Source organism: Cydia strobilella, chromosome 1, assembly GCF_947568885.1.
Source record: "Cydia strobilella chromosome 1, ilCydStro3.1, whole genome shotgun sequence".
In the NCBI taxonomy this organism is placed as follows: Eukaryota; Metazoa; Arthropoda; class Insecta; order Lepidoptera; family Tortricidae; genus Cydia; species Cydia strobilella.
The window spans coordinates 14,490,280-14,509,862 of NC_086041.1; the positions used below are offsets into that span (position 1 = coordinate 14,490,280).

Here is a 19,583-nt window from a genome sequence, read left to right on the forward strand (position 1 = left end):
CCTATGAATACGCGTATTTTTTGAAAGGGGTCCATTTATACTGGAACTCGTATATACATTTTACAGATACGAGGAACACTTAAAAAAAAAAATTAAAATTTAAACTGTTTGTTTCTATAAAAAAGCACATATAATATTAAACTTAACTACTAATCTTAAATTAAAAAGATTTTTTTACTTAAGGAGTCTTATCTTATATTCAATATTTATATATATAATTTTTTCTAGGTACATAGGTAGGTCATATATTAAATTAAGCGATTTCGGTAGACTGGCCTCTTATTTTAATTAAGTATTTTTTAATAATATTTCTTGCTTGTTTACTCGTTCGTCCTTATATAAGTGTTAATAATTCCTCTGAAAATCTATTCAAGGTACTCGGTAAGATGTACTTCCACACTCTTTGCCCGTATACATTGTTTGTTTTTTCAACTTCAAATGTCGGAAGGTTCGCTAAGTTACGTAATCGCGCTGGTCGTGTTTTTTTCCTTAATTCTGTTATATGATTATAGTATTGGGTTATAATGGCTAAATCAACTTGGTTATTCTTTCTACCGCTAACCATGCCAGATGAGTCGCACTTCAACTTTTTGGTGAACTAGAACGATTGCGCTAGCATTAAAACAGTTGGTTAATTAATTATCTTGACAATAATACAAAGACTAAAATGGAAATGGGCAGGCCACATTGCTAGATTTAATGATAAAAGATGGACACTTAAAACAACAACATGGTCAGGGCCTATAGCACAAGGAAAAAGAAAACCAGGCAAGCCACGAAGGCGTTGGGCAGAAGCTATTCATAAGGTCGTAGGTGCGAGCTAGATGGAGTCAGCCAAAGACCGAGAAAAATGGCATGGGTTGGAGGAGGCTTTTACCCAAACGGGGTCCATATAAAAATATCATTCATGTCAAATAATATAAATAAAACTGTTAAAATTATGGAAGAAATAAAGCTTTAATATTAAAAATTGCTCGAGAATTCAGTACATTTGGTACACGGCTTTCTCCCTTGACTTTGTATTCCCACCGAATACAAAACGAAGGCGAGCCTTCGCCTCAAGCTCAATCGTATAGTATGAATGATATTCAGGGACAACTGAACCCCTATTAAGACAGTGTAAACGACGACTTGACGAGCGTTAGCTTTTGCGTTGTCTATTTTGTATGCGGTTTTGAACAACGCGCCAAGCGGGACGTTTTGGAAACTCAAAATTCCATACAGAATGAGACTTAACGCAAACGCGTACGTCACGTTTGACGTCACGCTATCGAATGAAATTTACACTAGGGGCCACTTGCACCATCCCACTAACCCGGGGTTAAGCGGTTAAACCGTTAACCCACGACGTTTAACGGGTTGACCCCGGGTTAGGGTGCAACTGGGCCCAGGGGTAGTAATACCTGTATATTGGACATATTGGTTCATGCCGTTCATCAAAAGCACGAGTATTTGGTAAACAACCAAAATAACAGCTTGATTTCATATTGCCCTGAATGAGCTCACGGCGCTTCTTCATTACCATTAGATACGTCGTATATATGTACTCCCCAGAACGCTTTACGATGGCGGTAAGAGTTACGCTCTTCTCAAGGATCAATTAAGGCGAGTGGGTGTGTTATTGTTATTATTGGCGCCCTGCGTCTTCCTTGAATGACGAACAAAACAATAAGCTATAAATGAAATAAAAGCCTCTGAAATTCATTTAATTTTAGTTTTATAATATGTGATATTCGCGATAAATAAGAAGGTTTTTTTTGCAATTTCTGTTACATATTTGATTATCGTCATATACTTATGGTCATGGGGCATGTGATTAGTACCCCATAGATTATACATGGTATCTTATATTTCTTGCAGATAACGTCGTCCTTATATTTGTCCATGAACTCACGCTACTGGCCGCGTCTGGCGCCACTGGGGGCCATCTCAGACCTGCTCATGCTGCTCAACTATGTGCTCGACCCCGTGCTCTACGTGCTGATGCGCCGCTCGCGCCCTCGCTGCCTGCGAGCGCTGAGCCACGCTCTTGCGCATTGTTTTAAGCGGGTCAGTGTGCTTACTTAGCTTAAGTATCGTATCCCTGTACCTTTATGTGGTTATAAAACCGCGCCTGGCGCCACTACGGGCCATCTCAGACCTGCTCGTGCTGCTCAACTACGTGCTCGACCCCGTGCTCTACTACCTCTACGTGCTGATGCGCCGCTCGCGCCCTTTCTGCTTGCGAGCGCTGAGCCACGCTCTTGGGCATTGTTTTAAGCCGGTCAGTGTGTTTACACAATTTTATCTCTGTACCTATCCGAGTATACACGCCACTAGTGCTACTGCGGGGAATTTAGCCCTGCTCATGCTGCTAAATTGGGAACGTTGTTCTACGTGCTGCTAATTTAGCCCGCAAAGAGTGCCAAATTCCATATAAATTTGTCCAAAAATAGGAAGCAGTGGTCCAATTAGGCAATATTCCAGTCTATCTCTAACCCCAGCAACTTACAGTCAATTACTTATCTAAGTATGTTCACAGAACCACAAGACATCGACGGAGTCGATGAAGACATCGTGCTGCCCGCAGGAGACACTGCTGGTGAGCGATAGCTCGGGGGCCGAGATGAAGCCGCTGCGCGCGTTGCCGGCGCCCACTCCCGCACACTTGCTGGACTGACCGTGGAGCGACCGCCCTCTCTAGACACCGTCTAGTCGGGGGTCTCGCTCGAAGACTAAGAAGTTGACTAGACCATGAAGACAGAGCTACCCGCAGGAGACACCTGGCAGCTCGGGCACCGAGGTGAAGCAGCTACGTTGGCTTACGGCGCGCGGTGTTCAAAAGCTCGAATGACCAGTGAGCGACCGCCCTCTCCAGACGCGATCTGGAGAGCTAGTGTTTCTAAAACTATATGACATGTGATTGTGATTAAACTTGCTCGAATGTGAGCTTTACAGTTAATACGACGACATGCGTATGCTTGGATGAAGTAGTTTTAAGTTAATGGTTAAGTTGTTTGTCGCTCCTAAAGATAAAGGGAATATTTTAAGTCATGAAATATGTTTACGCGGTTTATTATGACACTACGCTAAATGGATCATTATAAACCTTTGCTTAATCCCATTAGATAACGATGTATGTAAATGTAAAACTTAGGAAATAGGTAACCATAAAAACAGAAAATATACCAAGTGTACCTAAGGAGTCGGTTAAGTTAAAGAAACATCAAGACTTCGTTCTTCTAGACAAAAATATCTAGGATGAACGAGGACTATAAACATGTACCTATCTACCTATACATATTACCTAATGCAAATCCGTTTAATATAGGTAAATGATTAAATTAAACAAGGGACAAATTAATATAAGCTAACAAAACATGATCGAACATTTAATTGCCAGCATTTTGTGCAAATTTACAAAATACCTACCTACTCGTATAAATAAATAAATCTCCTTTATAATATCAACGACAGCTTAGCCCAAAAATACGTTGACAAAAAAAATTTGGAATATTTTTCTAACTTACACGTCTTTTACATGATGTCATTACAAAAATATAACAACCGATATGATCATTTAACTAAAACGAATTACAAAATATCTCCTTTTTCTACTCGTCGAGTATAATCTGTGTAGGTATTACGACTTCATATGCAACACTACAACCTTACTCTTTTCAACGTTGTATAGTCTATACTTCCGACTCAAGCATAAGAATTTTATCGATACGCGGTGCTTGTTAGTGTGTGTTGTAGTGTTGTTAGTCTCCATAGGCTACGGTGGCCATAATCGAGTAAAACAATTGTCTTAAAATTGAATTTAACGCGGAGCAGGTACCAGGGCCTCATGAGTTACGAGGAGGTGTCGTTGACCAACCCGCCGGGGGCGCCGGGCCCGCGGCGGCCGCGGCCGGGGCGCGTACGAGTATGAAGGTATCGCGGGCTGCGGCAGCTCGCGTATCTTAGCTGTATACTTTTAGTTTGTTTACCTAAGTATATGATTCTACTAGTTGAAAATATTATTTTTTTGTCTCGTAGAAAAAGTATTGTATACAATAGTGATATAATCAAGCTTTTCAATCTCGTACCTTAACTTAAGCAACTCAGCAAGCTTCGTTGCTTGAACACGGTACTCGACTGAAAAGCTCTCTATTATATCACGATTGTATAAAATACTAATTATCTTTGATACACAAATGCAAACGTGTGTTAAAATTATAAACAATATGTAATTTTGGTCCATGCTGTACATCTGGGAGGCTGTAAATATAATGCTTGGCAACTAGCTTTTAAAATATCAAACGTGAAATCAAGGTACCTACTGCCACTGCAGAAAGTACACTACGTAATGAAATGATACTGGATACCACGAGGTAACGTCGAGTAAAAGTGGCAAATCTCGGTAGATAGTTTAAAAAAAAACTTGCGGGTAAGTGGATCATACAGGTTAGGTACATATATTTTTTTAATACAGTTGCTCAAAAAGTGCTACTTTTCGTGGCTCTTTAGCGTGCGGAAAGTTGGTTTTCGCGAACTAGTGCTTTTTACTTTTCCAATTTTTTAAAATTTTTACTTGTTCCAATTCATGTCTACTTATTGATGAGTGTTAATATTAGTTTCATTTAAACGTCGTAATCAACATAAAAACCTACTCGGGATGTATTATAAATTCAATATACGCGATATAATCCGTTTTTATAGTTTTATTTCATGAGTAACTATCGCGGTAACCGAAGACAATATTATAAAAACCTACTGTTAATGTAAGAATACGAAAAATATGCATATTTCATATTTTATTACTTACCTCTTCATCATTATAAGTATTATAACACGTTTATTTTTTAATGTTGAAAAACCGTTCTTAATAAGTTGTCTGAATGGAACGGAACGCCTGTCAAAGAAGAGGCGTATTTTCTTACTGCAAGAATATTTTAAGTTTCCAAAGGCAACATTCGATATTGTTTTTATAAATATACGATACACAAATAATCATAAATAACGATATTTAGGTAATAATAGTACAATGTTTTAATATTTACAATTGTTTCTGTCTTATAGAACATGCATTTGAAAAAAAAACTTTCATTGAAGTGGGTTCAATAAAAATAACAAAATCAATTCTAGTCGAATAAAAGCTAGAAAAACACTTCTCCATAATGTATATAATAAAAGTTTCGAATTCCGTTCCTTACTTGTTTCTTTTCTTATTTTTTCGCAACTGTATTAAAAAACGTCTACGGCTCGTGGCAAGATGTCTCGGTACTCGTGAAGTAATGACATACTTTCCGCACTAGCATCGAAATGTACTATTACACCACAGCAGCTGGTAAAGGCTCTCTTGATTGTTAAAAAACTGATAATAAAGTTGCATTTTATTCACATGTGAGGCAAAGTAATCAAATGCGAATTTTGAGTTGTTTTCTTATGTTTGCTGGTAGTATTGACTTTTAAATTATGAATTTGAATGATAAATATTTCATAACATTCATTTTGAATCGATTTGCTAAATATTTGCTTTGTTTTGTTTGATATTTTACAGTTAGTATTTTCCTTGTGTTGGTGTGGTGAAACTTTTGGTGTTTCACTCGGTGGCAAAATTTGGTTAAACCTCGTACCTTGAAGCCCTCGCAACACTCAAGGATCCATTTATCGAACCCTTCGCTACGCTCGTGGTTCAATTTTGGAATATTTCGCTTGCTCGGTTATCAATATTAGCACGAGAGGTTAAACAACAACTTTGCCCCCTTGTAAATCAAATAACTATTTCTCAAACATGGAACCAAAAATTGATATGTTCTACTTATTAGGCTGGAAAGTCTCACGTTTCAGGCGCAGCTAGACGAGACTAGGTATTTAATGAAATTTCATACAAAATTGCAGGCCTAGGCCGGGAAGTAGCTCTTTTGTTAATTCCCATTTCACATATGGCATTCAGCCCTTAAAAAAAACTGTAAGAATATTTGCTTTTTGGTTATGACATGACATGACATTCTGCCACTACTACGCCTATTAAAAAAAACAATAAACGATGTTTGCTATATTTTGCAGTTTTATTTACATAAAATTGACATGAACATAATAAATAACACATTATTAACAAAATCCAATAGATGTGAATTGAAAATTAAACTACACAAATACACATTAAAAATATTTCATTTAAATATTTAGCGGTAAACATGTCTACTCAAACGTAGGTATATTTTTACCGTTTTGGAGGCAAAGTTGAATATTTTTCATTCTGTAATTCTATTTTATTGGATTTATTGTGCGTTGTTGATTGTGTTATTTAATATGAGTTCCGACGAAAACATGAAATGAATATTAATTACTCATACGAAATTGAGAGCGGAAGCAGAATTTTATTGGCTTAAAATAACTTGCTGCCGCCAAAATCAAAGGCGAAGTATATGGATATGCTTAAGGCACATTTATAATTTATTGAAAACTAAGAAAAATGCTCACAGTTTATCAGAAAGTTTTTGTGGCATATTTTAAAGAACCGTGTGTAACTATAAAATCGTAACTCTGTGGGAATAGTGTATTTGACTGTATTTAAAATAAATTATTTTACACCATGCATGAAATAAAGCACCAGAAAATTAATAGAGAAACGTAAACAGCAGTTATTTTTAGACACAATTTCTATTTTAAAACCCGTATAAAACTATAGACGGAGAGCTGGTAGAAATTTGGAGTAGGTCCTTGAGGCAAGCTGAAAATTTGCCTAATTCTTTTCCTATCTTACCCTACCTCAGCACTACAAGTCTGGCTGCAGGGTAGCGGGTCTAAATCAGTCCTTAAATTTTTGAAGATTTTTTTTTGGTGCCCAAAACATGTTCTTGAGGCAATCTGTAATTTCTACAAGTGAAAATTGAATATCTAAATAGTCATAAAAAAATTATGCCAGATGATTTGGCCGGGTCTTTAACCTTGCCAGACGCGTGCAAAATACTTTTTCAAAAAATTAAAAAAAGGTTCTTGGGCAATCTGTAATTTTTACAGGTTAAAGTTAAGTATCTAAATAGTCATAAAAAAAATAAGCCAGACGATTTGTTCCGGGCTTTCTACCTGCCAGACGATCTAGAAAGTTACGTATGGCACTTAATCGCACGCAAAATTAAGTTTGTTATCCTGTATGCTAATTTTTATAAAGTTATTTTTGTAGTGCAGAAAATTAAAGGTAGAAAGGTACAAATTTGGATGTACGATATAATTGTGAGTATGAAGATGTGTATATTTATGATAATTATGTGTATAGAATTATGGGTATGAATAGGGTGTGGGCATATTACATATGAAATTAGCGACAATATGTCCGGTTGTATCTCTATTGTAGATCCGTGGGTAGTTCATTAGTTATGACGAAGGCCTAGGCCGGGAAGTATTTTTTCTCAAACATACTCCGAAATGTAATGTTAATGTCGGCGGCAGATCGTAAAATCGGGCATATTGAGATATTCCTAGGCATATCATGAAATCGCTATCGCTGATTAGCGAACTAGACTCCACACTCACGTTTGCGGCTTCGCGCCGCGATTCGCGCACGAGTGTGGAGGGCCCTTTAATAATGAGGCGGACTACGAGGCGGATTTAAAGCCCCCATTCACACTCCTACAATGCAGTCCTACCTACCAGAGGACAGAGGACCTACCACGAAAGACGAAAATCGAAATTTCGCTATCTGCCTTCGCTTTTGCGATAAACTAGAATATCTAGTGATAGAGAGGCAGATAAAGAAATTACGCTTTTCGTTTTTCGCTACATTGCAGTCCTGCTACGTAGGACTTCGACCCACAGACAATCCTGCGCGGCGGATTGCAGCGGTGGGCGGGGCTTGTAGGACTTGTAGGACCCAAGAGGCATCCTATTGTACCTGGGTTTTGTAGGACGCCATGTAGTCCCACGACCACATTCACAATCTGAAGCCCGCTCCAGACTACGCGGCGCGAAGACGCGAACGCGAGTGTGGAATCGATTTCGCTGACTAGCTAACTAGACTTCACACTCGCGTTCGCGGCTTCGCGCCGCGATTCGCACACCAGTGTGGAGGGCCCTGCGGAACTGCGGAGTAGGATATAGCTCACACACTTCCTACAATGCAGTCCTACCTACCAGAGGACCTACCACGAGACGAAAATCGAAATTTCGCTATCTGCCACCCTATCGCTTTTGCGATAAACTAGAATATCTAGTGATAGAGAGGCAGATAAAGAAATTACGCTTTCGTTTTTCGCGGTAGGCCCTCGTGTCGGTGCTCTTGCAATACCGTTATGTGCTATTTCTAAAAAAAATATAGCTATTTTGGTGATTTTTGATCACATACACAGCGAATTCCTTTATATATTTCAATACAACCTGCTAAGCCCGTGTTTTTCATTGTAAAGTAAATGGCGGACTGCAGTCCTGCATTAACATTCACGGTCCAATTCGGTACATGGCAGTCCTGCTACGCAGGACGTCATACCACAGACAGTCCTGCGAGGCGGACTGCAAGCGGTGGGCGGGACTTGTAGGACCCAAGAGGCATCCTACCTGGGTTTTATAGGACGCCATGTAGTCCGCGACCACATTCCACGTTTTATTATTTATATGTTTCACAATGTGTCGATTATTAATGTATAATATATAATATATTAATTTGTGATTTGTAATAAGTTTAAATGTATACCTATTAGTTAGCTAAGAAGATAGGCTAATTATAATTTTAGTGTAAGATTAATATTTTGCATGCCTATTGTGGCGTAATATGCACTCATGAATTTGTACCACACTGACATGACCAATATTGTATCCTTGTATATTAGCAATATAAATAAATTGAAATTCACAATCCTACATAATGAGGCGGACTACCATGTAGGAGTGTGAATGGGGGGCTTTACTTCAAAAATTTCCTTACAAAGAACTCGCATCCAGGCCATAATTGTTTATAAAAAAAACTGTCAAACATCTGTCAATTTTTGTAAGCTTTGCTTTCAGGTTCAGGAGTATAGTATATTTCTTGTATTTCAGTAAAAATGGTGAATTTTGTGAAACTCTGAAGCAGCTCTCATAATTTTTAAGTAATTCTTATCTTTCTTAACATATCTCGTACTAACATTGCCCAAGATGTCGAAGTGGTGAGTCATATATTATTCATTTAAGCTATTAACATTGTTGCACACAAACAATATGGTTGTAATCTAAGATAGTTTAGTATGATTGGGAAATGTACTCGATTCTATTAGCTGCATTAGAGACTACGTCATCTTGTTTCTGAGTTAGCAGTGAGTTTGTTCTAATAAGTTGCGTGTCTTCGCAATGTCAGTTCTATAACTCGGTGTATTTATTGCACATACCAATTATCAGTAACCGGCAAAAGCTTCCTGAATCCTGATGGACTATCTTCCCACTATGAAATTGCTGTTATCTAAAATTCCTCTCCAGGTCCAGTTAAATATGTAGAGAAGTACCTACTTGGTATTTTATATTTTATTATAATATAACAGGTACAATAAGAATTTGCACATAACAGCAGGGATGTTGACTGTATTTAAAATAAATTATTTCACACCATACACAAAATAAAGTACCAGAAATTTACTAGAAAAACAGACTGCAGTTATTTTTTGACACAATTTCTATTTAATAAATCAGAAAGAGCTATCAAGAGTAGGAGGCACCTAACTTGAACGTGACATCACTTGTTCAGTTTCATATAGATTTAATGGTGGCTAATTTTGTGGTTTAAAATTCGTAGTTTGAAAGAACAAACTGATTTGACTAGTCATTCAAATACCTATTATAATAAATCATTGTCATTGTGGACAATCTAAGACCTACATCCAGTAGCGGATGTATTTCAGCTGTTATGATGAGAATTAAAACATTATGTGTCTTGGCCGCACTAGGCCTCAGGCCCTGTAGTAAGTACTAGCCACCCCTTTCTCAGCACCCATCATATATGATGTCCGGCGGCAATCTATCTTATTTATTAGAGTTTTCGTTATTCTACAGAGAATTATGTAGATTTGGTACATATATTTTAAATTTTATTTTATTTTTCTACTGTGGATCCCTTCTCGGTAAAAGCCTCCTCCAGCTGTATCCATTTGACTTTGTTCTTTTGCTATGCTTTGCCATTCTTTGCCCACAGTGGCAACAATCTCATCCTGCTACCTGGCTAGTGGATGTCCTCTCTTTCTAGAGCCCTGGAGCCCTTTCCATTTGGTCACCTTTCCTGTCCACCTCCCGTCATTGAGCCTTGCAACATGACCAGCCCATCTCCATTTCATGCTCTGAGCAAACTGTTAGGCATCAGTTACTTGTGTCCTTTTTCTAATATCGGAGCATCTTATTCTATCTTTTAGTTTTATGCCTAAACAGCTTCTTTCTATTGCTCTTTGGGTGATCTGTCTTTTATTTTTATGTTAATGCCACCTAATTTCAAAAGAAGAAACTTACTTACATATAAAACTATTAATTGTATTTTTGAATTTTGCTCACTTCCAAAGTAACAAGAATTGTTTGTCAAACTTATTTCCAGGCAATCGGAACGCAGTATCCATGAGATGTTGAAGGACACTCCACCACTGCGGGAATCTAGTGACTCCATCACATCTGGCACGGAGCCCAACTTTCCTGCCTCACGATCTATGACATTCCCACCAGCCTATGGTATTATTGATGTAGCCGTAATTTTCCTTCCTATCAAACTTGTTCCTTTACCTATATTATATTAATAAAGTAACCAACGATATCTTAGGTATATGTTATTCCAGTAAAATTTTCACCACCATAACATTTTATAACTAAAAATAAAAATCTGTGTTGGGTTTGCCAGAGGTGTTGCAGGCGCAAATCATGGCTATGTACCAATGAGTTATTTGGAACCTACGGAATATCATTTGTTATTTACCACAAGCTTTATTGTGCAGGATAACATCGTGAGGAAACCTGCTTACATCCACAAAGAAATTCAAACAGTGTTTGTGAAGTCCCCAACCCGCTTTCGCCCAGCGTGGGGACCTGGGGACTATAGCCCAAGCCCATGAGCGCATGAGCACATAGGCTGAATTATTATATTTATTTACAGTACATATGGTGCTACTTTACCGCACTAGTGCGATAATAGGCTCATTACGCAACTATTTCAAATATTTAAAGGGCCATATGTACTGTAAAACGTTGTACGATACATGTGCGAATAGGTAATTCGCAACTCGTGTCGACTTAAAGCACTCCCTTTGGTCGTGTTTTAATTAATCGTCACTCGTTGCCGATTTCCTATTTTTCGCACTTGTATCGTAATGTACTATTACGAGACACGTTAATTTTCCCGCAGCACCACCGGACGTTTCAGCAGGCGCAGGCGCGGGGTCGTTGCTCCGCGCGGGAGGCTCGCGTCTCGACTCACTGCGCTCCTGGTCGCTCTCCACGTACAAGTGCACCAAGCAGCTGCTCTATGAGAAACTGGGGAAGACCTCGCGCACTGTGGACACTGGTTAGTACTATAAAGACCAATTTCGGTTTTGGTTTAGCCCACAATTTGAAGTTTAACCCTTTGAACAAAGTAATAGTACATTACTACAGAGGCCGGGAAGTAAGGGGTTGCCAGCCGAATGCATATATACGGCCGAACGTAGTGAGGCCGGATAGTTATGAGGCCGACAACCCCTTTTCACGCCGATGTATGTATAGTGCTTTTCTCAAACATGCAATGAAATAAATAAAGAAATCTCCACGAAATCAAAGTTTTAATTCTAAAGAAACTAAAAGTAAACTAGGCACAAAATATAACTACCACTTGTACCTATCTTTATCACACGTGTCGTATATTTTACACATGTAGTTAATCAATTTATTACACAAATGTTCAAAGGTATATTTATGTATCTTTGATTTTTCGCCTTGTATCCTTCTGACTGTAGTTTTAGCCACATAACTAAGATTACATCGTTTTTTATGTTGATATTATGCTTCACATACATCGTTGCCTTAAACATGGAGTATAATTAACAGGTATTCATTTAATATTTTCGTCGGAACTCATATTAAATAACACAATAAACAACGCACAATAAATCCAATAAAATATAATTACAGATACACAATGAAAAATGTTCAACTTTACCTCCAAAACGATTAAAAAACCACCAACGCGTGTTTGAGTAGACATTTTTACCGCTAATATTTAAATGAAATATGTTTGTCAAAGGACTGTCTCATTTCAAACATAGACAGAGATAATCATACTATCTTTGTCTTATACTGGTACTAGCACCCAAAAGAAAAGGATGAGTATAGTTTTTTTGTTCTTATTTACTGACAAACTGGTTTGACCAACTATATTTTAAATCTGTATTTGTAGGTAAATTTGTAATTAAATATTATTGGAATTTGTTAATAATGTTTTATTTATATATTTTTTGTAAATTTGATACAAATAAAACTGCAAAATATATTAATAATCGTTTATTGTTTTTTTTAAGGGGTATTGGCAGAATGTCATTCCGAACCATAAGCAAATATTGGTTATAATTTTTTTTTTTGGCTGAATGCCATGATGCTGTGTCTCAAATATATGTGAAATGGAAATTAAAAAAGAGCCACTTCCCGGCCTAGGCCTGCAACTTTGTATGAAATTTCATTACAGGCCCCTCGTCTAGCCGCGCCGGAGTCGTGATACTTCCCAGCCTAATATAAAGAACGTAATATCAATATTACATAGCATGTTTGAGAAAAATGGTATACCTATTATGTACAAAAACAAAATGTGCTAGTAAAGTTAAATCACATAATGTCTACTGAGTGATTAGTTTTTATGTGTCTGCAGCCACTGCTTGTAAGCTCTTTTGTTAATTAACAATGTTTTTTAGTAGACTTTATACATGTAAGTATTTGCAATCTCTTCTGGTATAGAGTTGGAGGCGCAGATCGAAGCGCTTCGGGAAACGCAGCGCAAATACGCAGGAGTATTGCGGTTGAGCTGCGCGTTGACTGCGCAGTTGGCCGCCGCAGCGGCCACGCAGCGGCAGCTCGGCGACGCCTTCGCGGAGCTCGCGCAGCGCTCGCCCGAGCTGCAGACACAGTCAGTACAATATGTTACCATTATTATTTGCAATGAAGGTTCAAAACGGACAGACGGAAGATTGTCGTAGGAACTCTGAAATAAAACAACGAAACCTTATTGAGTTTAGGCGCTTTAAAATAATCTCTATTATATAGATCTTTAATAATCTCGATAATAATCTATTATCTAGACTGGGGGAAAGATATGAACAGATAAGTAATAACAATATGAATTTATTTGCCTTACCTTTGGCTACAATTTGAATCAGGCAGCTGCAAGTACATAAGTGGCCTTATTGGGTCTTACGCTAGTTTCCCTTTCTAGGTTCCTATACAACGCGGACACACAGCGCGCGCTGACGCGGCACGGCGACACGTTGCTCGCGGCGCTGCACTTTTTCAACAACTCGCTAAACACGCTCACCAACAAAACCATGGAGGACACGCTGCTCACTATACGACAATACGAGGCGGCCAGGTGAGTCCTAATTTCAATGTCAGCAGTGCAAGTGATTAAAGACAAAGTGCTGATCAATCAAAACAGTTGTATGGCTAAATATCGATTTACCACCAGTGTCAGATTGGTCCGGGACCCAATAATCAGTTGTAGCGAAGCAAGCAGCAGCAGGAGTGTTTTTTGTATAAAAAATTAGGTACTTGCCGGAGGTGTGAAGAACAGCCAGTGATCAAAAAATATTATAAGTATGCATTTCTTTTATTGACACGCGATGTACATAGGTAAGTACGTTTCTTGTACAAGAAAATAGTGGAGTTGCCTTCTGTTGTGCCTTCGAAGGCATGAACTTTTTTTATCTGGATTAAAAGACATGAGACCGATTTTTTATCACTAAAAATATGTGCCTACGTTAATTTAATCATATTTAATGAAATGTGTAATTATGCAGGGTGGAATATGACGCGTATCGCAGTGAACTGGAAGCGCGTGGCGGGAACCCGCCATCTTTACTATTGGCCAGTATCGAGCGACAGCGGCGGGCTTACGAGCGGCTGAGGGACGACTCCGCCGTCAAACTGGCGCTGCTACACGAAAATAGGGTATGTACGACAAAAGGAGTCTTTGCACAAAGATATAAAGTTCAATTTTGCTAGGTATGATTGGTTTACTTAAGCAAATTAACAAAAAACCGGCCCAGTGCGAGTCGGACACGCGTTTAAGGGTTCCGTACATTACACAATTTTTAACAATGTATTTTTTTATGTGAAACGTGAGTGAAATGTCGTTTTTTAAAGGGGGGGGTCGGATCAAAAACAAGTAATTGAGTCCGACACACGCTTGACTGCATATTTCTAAGGGAAGTAATTAAATGATCAGCCATTTTTAAAACTGATCTGCAAAAAAAATTGCCATTAAATCATTTGTGCAGCATACAAATATGTTGCCGGCAATAAATAAAAATCGAGCTGCAACTCTTGTTCAGCAAATAATTCACAAACGGTCAACATTATAACCAATATCCATCTGCTTAATAAATATTTGAGCTGCAAAATTATTATTTGGTCAGCAAGATTTAAAAATTGGTTGGCAGTTTAATTGAGACGTATGCATATTAAACAAATGGTAATCTGATATAATAAGATGGGTTGCGTTTGATTTGAAAAATCGGCAGGGTTGCAGGCGGAGCGGAATCGCGTGCATTTCATTCGATGATTATTAGCAGTCACATTGCCGTGTTCTAACGTGTTTGTTGGTGATATTTATCCATTTTGGTACTTTGAGAGTATTATAGGTGTAAAATGGAAGATATTAGCTACTAGAAAAGTGGGTTAGGTTAGGTTAGAACTGCGACCTTCACAGAAAACAACTGCTACTAGAAAAGTGGGTTAGGTTAGGTTAGAACTGCGACCTTTACAGAAACCAACTGCTACCAAAAAAGTGGGTTAGGTTAGGTTAGAACTAATTTTTGCGGATCAGTTAAATTGTAATCCAAAATGAAATAATCCGCTTACCCACTGACTGCTTAACAATATTTGATTAATGGTGGATTGCTTACTGCCGATCAAATAATTAATTTGCCAACGAAATCAATTACATTTCGGGGAGTGTGCGATGGTTGATTACATAATTTAATCCCCCCATCTCCATTCTGCCACCGTGGGACTAGACGCGGACTTGCGTTTCACCCTTACGTCGTTACTCTGCCACTGATTCGTACTAAGCGCTATGCATCCAACTTTATCATGCGAACGGCTAAGGAGTGGAATTCACTTCCTGCAAATATATTCCCAGTCCACTATAACTTGGATCTTTTTAAATCAAGAGTGAATAGACATCTTTTAGGTAAGCATGATCCATCCTAGAGTGCATCGGCACTTACCATCAGGTGGGATTGCGGTCAAATGCTTGCCTTAAAAAAAAATTAGAGCAGCTCATCATGACATTAATTGCGAGCTGATTTTGAAATACTTGCCAACCTTAAGTTGCTGATCAAATACACATTTTGGCTGACCAAATATATATTTTTGTTCATCAAAATAGGAGTATTTTGCAGATCGATTAAATAACACCCTATTTCTAATAGGTTTTCCTATCATCTATAGGTAAATAACTATTTTGTGTATTTTTTCAAAATTTTATATGCAGTAGTTGCGGAGATAAAAATGGCCCCCCATGTTTAAAATTCATTTGTTTACGTTACATGTCCGTCTTTGTGTCACTAACTTACATACGTGTACTAAATTTCAACTTAATTGGTCCAGTAGTTTCGGAGAAAATAGGATGTGACAGAAGTTTCGGAGAAAATAGACTGTGACAGACGGATAAACAGACAGACAGACAGACGCATGAGTGATCCCATAAGGGTTACGTTTTTTCCTTATGAGGTACGGAACCCTAAAAAGGGTAAACAATATGCAGAGAGTTCCACTTACGGCACAACTAGTTGAGCTCTAGCAGGGTCAGTTAGTTGTGCTGTGCCGCTTTTACCTGCTTTAGTTGTGTGTTAGAATATTTTATTAGAATTTTATTTTGTTTACAGGTGAAAGTGATGAACAAGCAACTTCTCCTGTTCCACAACGCCGTATCGGCATACTTCAGCGGCAACGGCGCGGCGCTGGAGGCCGCCGTGAAGCACTTCAGCATCCACGCGCCGGCGCCGCCCGCGCCCGCGCCGCTCCCGCCGCTGCCCTCCCTGCCCTCGCTGCCAGCCGGCGTCGCGCCCACTGCGCTCACCCCGCCCGCCCCGCACCCGGCACCCGCCCCCGCCGCGCACACATCGCCGAGGTCCACGTAAAGATAACTCTTAAATCAACGGCATAAGGTTCTTAGTTCTGGGGTCTCAGCTCCTCCGCGCTAACTTGCAATCTACGTAAAATAAAATTTTATTTAAAGTGTAAGATCCTATTTAACATTACCGCTGGTATCGCCGCTTCGATGCCACCCCGACCACGTTCAAAGTCTTATACTATACTATCCGCAAAACTAAGTGGCGAGTCTAGTCATAAAGCTATCTCTTTCACTCTTGGTTGGTCTTAACAAGGGTAAAGGAGATAGCATTATCCTTCTGTTCCTGTCTCCATCTTTAGATCAGCTCCATGGTACCATAATATTGCATTCCGACTTACATACATATGCAAATGTCAAATTAAACTTGCAAGATTTGACCCGTACATACATAGTTACATTGCAAGTTAATAAAAAGCTTGTAAAAAGATTTTACACATTTTAATTGTACATTAACCATAGCTGTGCCTCTTCGTTTGAGTTTTTTCGATTGTTTTATTATTATAGGAGTTAGGAGCGAAAAACAAATCCCATACAAAATTTTAAAAAAATTAAACGAGCGGGCATAGCTATAGTCAAAATAAATCAAATAGCGTAAAAATGTTTTCTATGATGTTAATATCCAGAGAAGAAAATGGGGACTATGTTTGTATGGAGAAGCGGTCGTCCGCTTTCATCTCTATGCGATAATGTTTACCGTCTTTCGGCCCTATTTTTAAATTTTTACTAAAGTACACTCATGTTGAGGATAGCGACGACATGTAAATGATTGTGATTTTGACATAAGGTAAGAATAAGAATAAAAAAGAATAAAGATCATTTATTTTCAGCTAAAGGTTACAGACATTCCAGGGGTCTCCGCACTAGGCAGTGCCTGTATCGCGGGGAACCAATTATAATTTAATTATTTTTTAATTTTAGGTCTAATTTGTTTTGGCCTGTGTCTTAACCTAATTTAGTTAAACCTACACTTTGTAGATTCTTCAAATGCCCAACATTAGCAGTTAGCTTTAACTTTGTGGAAGTGTCCAAAGCCCCAATAAAAACCAGATAAAAAAAACTGGAAGATTAGACAAAGGTACAACATTCAATTATGTGTGTGTAACATATTGCGCAAGATGTGAGCCATGATTTCACAAGAAAACTTCATATGAGTATTTATAAAACTAGAATTTATTACAGCGTCGCTATTATAGTTTGACAAAGGACAGTCTCATTTCAAACATAGACAGAGAGACTCATACTATCTTTGTCTTACACTAGTACTAGCACCCAAAAGAAAAGGATGAGTATAGTTTTTTTGTTCTTATTTACTGCCAATTTGGTTTGACCAACTATATATACTTTACTAGGGACACTAGGGTATATGTGCCGTTCCACAGGTAAAGTAACCTATGTAACTTTACTTTTGAGTGGCATTAACATGAAACACTTCATTCGGTTCTTGTCTGTCTGATTTAATTTCTTGTCTTATAATTACTTATATAACAATTCAAGTCTTGGAGACCCTTTACACCTCTAAGGATAATTTGATGATCGTTTTTTTTATTTATTATATATATTTTATCTCTGACACCTAGAGACTTTTACATCTCTAAACCATTTTAGTAATTGTCTGTTGTTTGTATATTTTTATTAGTTTTTTTTGTGTAATTCGACATTTAGACTGGATACATCTCTAACAAAGTATCTAATATTTCATTGATTCCATATTTATAATTGTTTTTTGTAAATTTTGGTTAATTGTATTGCTTGTAAAAATTGACATGTAAAAGTGCCCCTGTGGCCTATTTGCTGAATAAATGTTTGATGTTTGAACGGTACCTAATGGCGGTCAACGCTTACTTCGCGTAGCACCGCATTAATATTGGAGCATCGTTAGTAATAGCCTAAGCGCAAACCGCCATAAGGTACCTTTACCCGTGGAACGTCACAAATTATAATTATAAATTATCAACTTTAAACTGCAACCAATTGACTGTATACAATCTTCCTTCTGAGCATCTTATTACCAATCCCTTGCTGTTTTACAATGTGATGAGACTGATGAGATGGAAACAGATGTGTCGTACAAATCGCGGCGTAAAGTTTCAAGAGGTAAAAAATATTAGTAACAACATGACATAAGTAATTGAATCCCCAGCACTGCAAAAAATGTCTGCACTGTAATGTTGTAATAGCTATAATTGTAAGTCTTGCCAGGGGTTTGCGTGTGCGCTTGAGGAGGGGTTGTCAGCGTAAAAAAATGAGACTAATAAAAAAAAACATTAAAGGTACTGCAGAACACCAAATCGTCTTTACTGCAATGTTTGTTGTGCTGACACCCTCCATTGACTACTTTTAATGAAAACACTTGCCGATAATTCATTTAGATCTGATTACTTAGCATATGACCTTTAGTGTTCATTCAGGCATTTATTGCTTTTACGCTTGCCTAGAGTACATTTGTGTACATATATTAAAAGATTTTTTAAATTACATTTCCAATATTTTTATATAATAATAGTATTAAAAAATCATTATAGTGTTAACAGACAATGGTAATTGTTTAGCTCAAGCTTGTCCTTCCTTCACATTTTTAAGATGAGCTTTTCAGCCCAAAAGAGGGTTTACAAACTCATACGTGTGTTTAAAAATACAATTATTCAAGATTGTCATATCCAAAGATAAAATTGTGTAATCTAGCATCTCTATATCCATGATATTGTATTCTTAATAAGTTAGTTGAGAGTTGTTAGCTGGAGCAGGCCTTATTATTAGTGTGAATGTCCTTTGCCAACAACCATACTCGTCTCATTGGGTGGATTATTGGCAATGGAGATGTATACACATACATGATATTGTGATCTGTGAGCAGAACTGACAATACAAGTGAAAGTAGCTGAGTACCTAAGTATGAAAGTATTTTGAATAGCTAGTCAACCTTAGTTTTATTACTTGTATGTAAATTTACTTATTTATTACCAATTATTTTAGAGAAATTTTCTTAATATTTAAGTTAAATGCATTTATTATTTATGGAGTGTAAAATAGATCTATTGAATAATAAACTTATTTCTTTCTTTTATAAACCTACAAATACGAAAACCACCAAATTTTTTGCATTGTAGCTTGTATCTATCCTACCACCACCAACTTGCTTGGGGCCTATGTACTACGTGTAGGACCAGCGTCCTACACGTAGTACATAGGCCCCAAGCAAGTTGTGACTTTTTGTCAACTTGACAGAGTTGAATTTAAACTAGCAAATTTCAAAAGACAAGTCTTCAGGAGGCTATATTGTTAACTTGTACAGTGCATCAAA

At 37.8% G+C, this 19,583-nt stretch overlaps 2 protein-coding genes across 2 annotated transcripts in view; both read left to right on the plus strand.

Moving 5' to 3' along the window:
* The window catches only part of LOC134746292 (prostaglandin E2 receptor EP3 subtype), a 38,616-nt gene extending 34,654 nt beyond the window's left edge, over window positions 1–3,962 (plus strand). Inside the window, exons 5-6 of the mRNA XM_063680660.1 lie at window positions 1,861–2,049; window positions 2,522–3,962. Of these exons, the coding sequence (XP_063536730.1) occupies window positions 1,861–2,049; window positions 2,522–2,659 (327 nt within the window). The 3' untranslated portion in view covers window positions 2,660–3,962. The remainder of the gene's footprint in view (window positions 1–1,860; window positions 2,050–2,521) is intronic.
* A 5,009-nt stretch (window positions 3,963–8,971) lies between these two features.
* Window positions 8,972–19,329, plus strand: LOC134746376 (arfaptin-2). The gene is made up of 7 exons (XM_063680749.1): window positions 8,972–9,107; window positions 10,514–10,644; window positions 11,312–11,470; window positions 12,889–13,057; window positions 13,364–13,516; window positions 13,944–14,094; window positions 16,035–19,329. The coding sequence occupies exons 1-7, from the start codon at window positions 9,097–9,099 to the stop codon at window positions 16,287–16,289; spliced, it is 1,029 nt and encodes a 342-aa protein (XP_063536819.1). The 5' UTR covers window positions 8,972–9,096; the 3' UTR covers window positions 16,290–19,329.
* Window positions 19,330–19,583: the final 254 nt, after the last annotated feature.

What these genes read in the sequence shown, in the direction of transcription:
- LOC134746376 (XM_063680749.1), top strand. An exon ending in CTCGCGCACTGTGGACACTG is followed by an intron (nt 11,471 to 12,888) that starts GTTAGTACTATA and finishes CTTCTGGTATAG; the next exon opens with AGTTGGAGGCGCAGATCGAA. An exon ending in TCGCCCGAGCTGCAGACACA is followed by an intron (nt 13,058 to 13,363) that starts GTCAGTACAATA and finishes TTCCCTTTCTAG; the next exon opens with GTTCCTATACAACGCGGACA.